Source organism: Triturus cristatus, chromosome 7, assembly GCF_964204655.1.
Source record: "Triturus cristatus chromosome 7, aTriCri1.1, whole genome shotgun sequence".
Classification (NCBI taxonomy): domain Eukaryota; kingdom Metazoa; phylum Chordata; class Amphibia; order Caudata; family Salamandridae; genus Triturus; species Triturus cristatus.
The window spans coordinates 1,825,212,670-1,825,216,238 of NC_140590.1; the positions used below are offsets into that span (position 1 = coordinate 1,825,212,670).

Sequence of the window (3,569 nt, forward strand, 5' to 3'; positions counted from 1 at the left end):
CAGGGTGGTAACCTGTATACCCTCACTGTGGTTACAGCGTAATGATGAGAGCCGCTCCTGATCAGCACCTAGAAAAGAAAAAACAGGATAGACAACAGGCATGTGCATCAGTAAAACTTGATGCATCATTCGTGTGCCACAGCTGTGTGCACAACAACCACATAAAATAGAGAAATAGGTACACGGGTCACACCAGTGCATTACTGGTGCTTGATGGAATGATAACATAGACATGCTGCCTAGAAACCATAAATGTGTATGACAATAAATGATGCTTTCATTTAACCAATACTATTAGGTTGCAATCCGGTAAAACAAGCTACTTAACATTCCTTCAAGATTAAGCCTGAAGGCTGCTCTCCACAGCTACCTCTTGGATAGCTTTCTAAGGTTATCTTTAACCTCTTAAATCACCATAAGGGTTCTTTGGACTGGTGCAAGGTGCCCACTTTAATTAGAGGAAAGCATACACCAGGCCATCTTCTCGCAGTCATTCTCTTTGCTGCTGTTAGCTCAATGCTGTGTACATTTGTTTTTCATTAACATTGCAATAGAGATGCATATCTAAAAAATATGTTTAAACAATAGATAAAAAGAAAGAGAGAAAAGAGGGGAGAAAAAGAACGAGAGACGAGTTAGAGAGAAGAAATATTGAACCCCCCCTGATGACGATACAAAGGATGTGCAACTTTAGCCTTTTCAAAACTTAGAAATCAAACTCATCTGAAGACTCAGGAAAACAGTTTTCAGAAGAAAGTTTCTCCAAGCAGGTGTCCTTAACTGTGTTTTTCTCAAGAATCATATACATTTTTTTCACAAAGATTATATGAGACCTTCAATTTTGGAAAAATAACTTGCACTTTGATTTAGAGCTAAATTGGAATAATTTGTTTGCAATATTCTCCATTCTTATCTTCAAATGCAATATTCTCTTAGCAGTTGATGTTGCTCTTGCTTCTTTTGGCTTTGGATAAGGTTTCTTTTGGTTCAGAAAAGATTGAAATAGAATGTAAAACCACAGAATTGTAATCAGTCACATAGCCAAGCAACAACAACTGCCAGACTACAAAGGGATGATTTATTTTTCATGCACTTCAAACAATTTAGAGAAATGGAGATAGCAAAACCAATGAATTTCTTAATAATAAGTCAAAACTACAGTAACTAGATATACTATTGTCCTTATAAACTCTTGTGTAGATTTAAATTGTCTTTATGGAAAACATTAACAAATGGTATTTTTCATATTTGAAAGATAACTCTTGAGATCTCTGTTTTACATTCAGAAGGCCTAACAGAATCATAAAGATGGCATATTGTGTGTCAGTAACAGAAAGCATTCATGTGAACAGACTAAGAGAGCCCAACCAAGAACAAAAATATTGAGAAAGAGTGTGATGAAAAATAATATTTAAATTCCATTTGTTTAAGAAAATATTTATCAAAAAAATATCTTCAGGAGAGTAGAGACATTACTTTTAAAACAGGTATCTTGAAGCGTGAATGTGCCCCTTAACCATCTCATAGTTGTTCAATTCATTTCCTAATTCCCTTTTCTTAATAGAGTCTGTATTTTTTCACATAGGGTAGAAAACAAATGGAAGTGGGAAATCACACCGCAGTCACTGAGTTTATCATCCTTGGATTTTCTGAAGATCCAGATCTCCAGGAGCCCATGGCTGCTCTGCTTCTTCTCATTTATCTTATCTCTCTGTTGGCGAATTCCCTGGTTTTCTGTGCAATCTGTTTTGATCCTCATCTACACAAACCAATGTACTTCTTCCTGCTCCACATGTCCGTAATAGATGTCTCGTTAACCTCTGTCACCCTTCCTAAAGCCATAGCCATCCACTTGAGTGACAAAAAGATAATTTCTTTAGTAGCTTGCATAACCCAGCTTTATTTTTTTCAGCTATTTATGAGCACTGAGTTCTTGTTACTAACCGCCATGGCATATGACCGATACACAGCCATTTGCAATCCTCTACGGTATGCCACCATCATGAGTAAAAGGACTTGCACTCTGCTGGCCACTGCCTCCTGGGCCATTGGAATGCTGAATGCCATACCTCATCCACTACTGATATCCAAGATATCCTTCTGTGGGCACCAGGAGCTGAACCACTTCTGCTGTGATGTCACAGCTCTTACTCAGCTCACTTGCAGCGATACCATTGGAATCATCACCTTCAGCTTTGCAATTGCGGCATTTGTAGGGATTCCTGCCTCTCTGATGACTCTCACCTCTTATGTTTTTATCATCGTCACTATACTGAAAATCCGCTCAAGTACAGGGAAGCGACATGCCTTCTCAACCTGCTCAGCTCACATCACTGCTGTGATCCTCTACTATGCAACTGATTTCTGTAACTATCTTACACCAAAGTCATTTTATAAAAATGGAGAAGAGAAGATCTTCTCCTTGTTTTTTGCAGCTGTGATTCCAATGCTGAACCCTCTCATATACACACTAAGAAACAAGGACGTGAATAAAGCTCTTACCTACATCAAAAGAGTGATAAGCAAACAATGCAGGTAAAAAACTGGTGCCCATGCCCTCTTGGCCCTCTTATGTCCTGCTTATTGAGGAGGGCTAATGGAGTTTTATAGCAAAGTAGCTTATGCAGATACATAGAAAATATTGTTTATTAAAGTTATAGTTGCAAAGATATGCAAAGATCTTCAACCCACCAGAAGCAGCAAGCTAATCATGCAACCTCTATGGGCAGCTGACAACAACCTATAGTCCAAACAAAACCTTCACAGACACAAATTTTGCAGCATCGCACAGTTCATCAGCATTCTTATATCTTTTTCGGAAGGATGGTTTAAGGTCTGTTGGAAATTAATCTGTGCATAACACCAGTAAATACTACAATATTTGCTGCACAGGACAGTTTTTTCAGTAAAGTATCCAACTGAATGCAAAAAGCAACAGCAAGCTTTGATCTGCCACATCACACCATTCCCTTATCATTGCCATGCACACATCCCTGAGAACAAAAATCATTCAACATGTTTTAATAACTGGCGGCTGGTAATTTTAGCAGAGTGGTGGTTGGGGGCCACAAATGCACATATGCACACTCACTTTCAATCAAAGCGTTCACACAAGCGCACACACACCTATTAGCAACACTCAATCGTCAAAGTACATAAAACTTACCCACACTGCACCTGTCTATTAGGAAAGCTTCAGATGTCCCAGGAGGGTTGAGACTGTTGCCTTCTCTCATTGGCTGACCTTAGGCCAGCCAGTGAGAGAAGGCAGCAATTCTCCACTCAGGTGTCACTGGTTGCCACTTGACTCTGGGTAATTCAAGGCTTAAAATTGAACTGCCCAGGTCAAAGACTATCAGTGACACTCCACCTCATCACCAGGGGGAGGGCTTTGAAGCACTTTTGACAGGATGAGGAGGTCATGCCCACAGGGCTGAGGAATTCGTAGCCTGGAAAAGTTTTGCTCAGGCAATCAGGCCCCTGAGCATTTAGCAAACAACTTGCTCCTGTCTTTTTGACCTGAACAAGAAGAATGTCCGTCAGGCTGACCTATGTTCAGCCTGGCAGAC

At 39.8% G+C, this 3,569-nt stretch overlaps 1 protein-coding gene across 1 annotated transcript; it reads left to right on the forward strand.

Annotated features, from left to right (window-relative positions):
- Positions 1 to 1,597: 1,597 nt before the first annotated feature.
- On the forward strand, positions 1,598 to 2,539 carry LOC146813300 (olfactory receptor 5AR1-like). The gene has a single exon (XM_085615364.1). The coding sequence runs from the start codon at positions 1,598 to 1,600 to the stop codon at positions 2,537 to 2,539; it is 942 nt and encodes a 313-aa protein (XP_085471490.1).
- The last annotated feature ends 1,030 nt before the right edge of the window (positions 2,540 to 3,569 follow it).

What these genes read in the sequence shown, in the direction of transcription:
- LOC146813300 (XM_085615364.1), top strand. Translation starts at nt 1,598, where the DNA reads ATGGAAGTGGGAAATCACACCGCAGTCACTGAGTTTATCATCCTTGGA.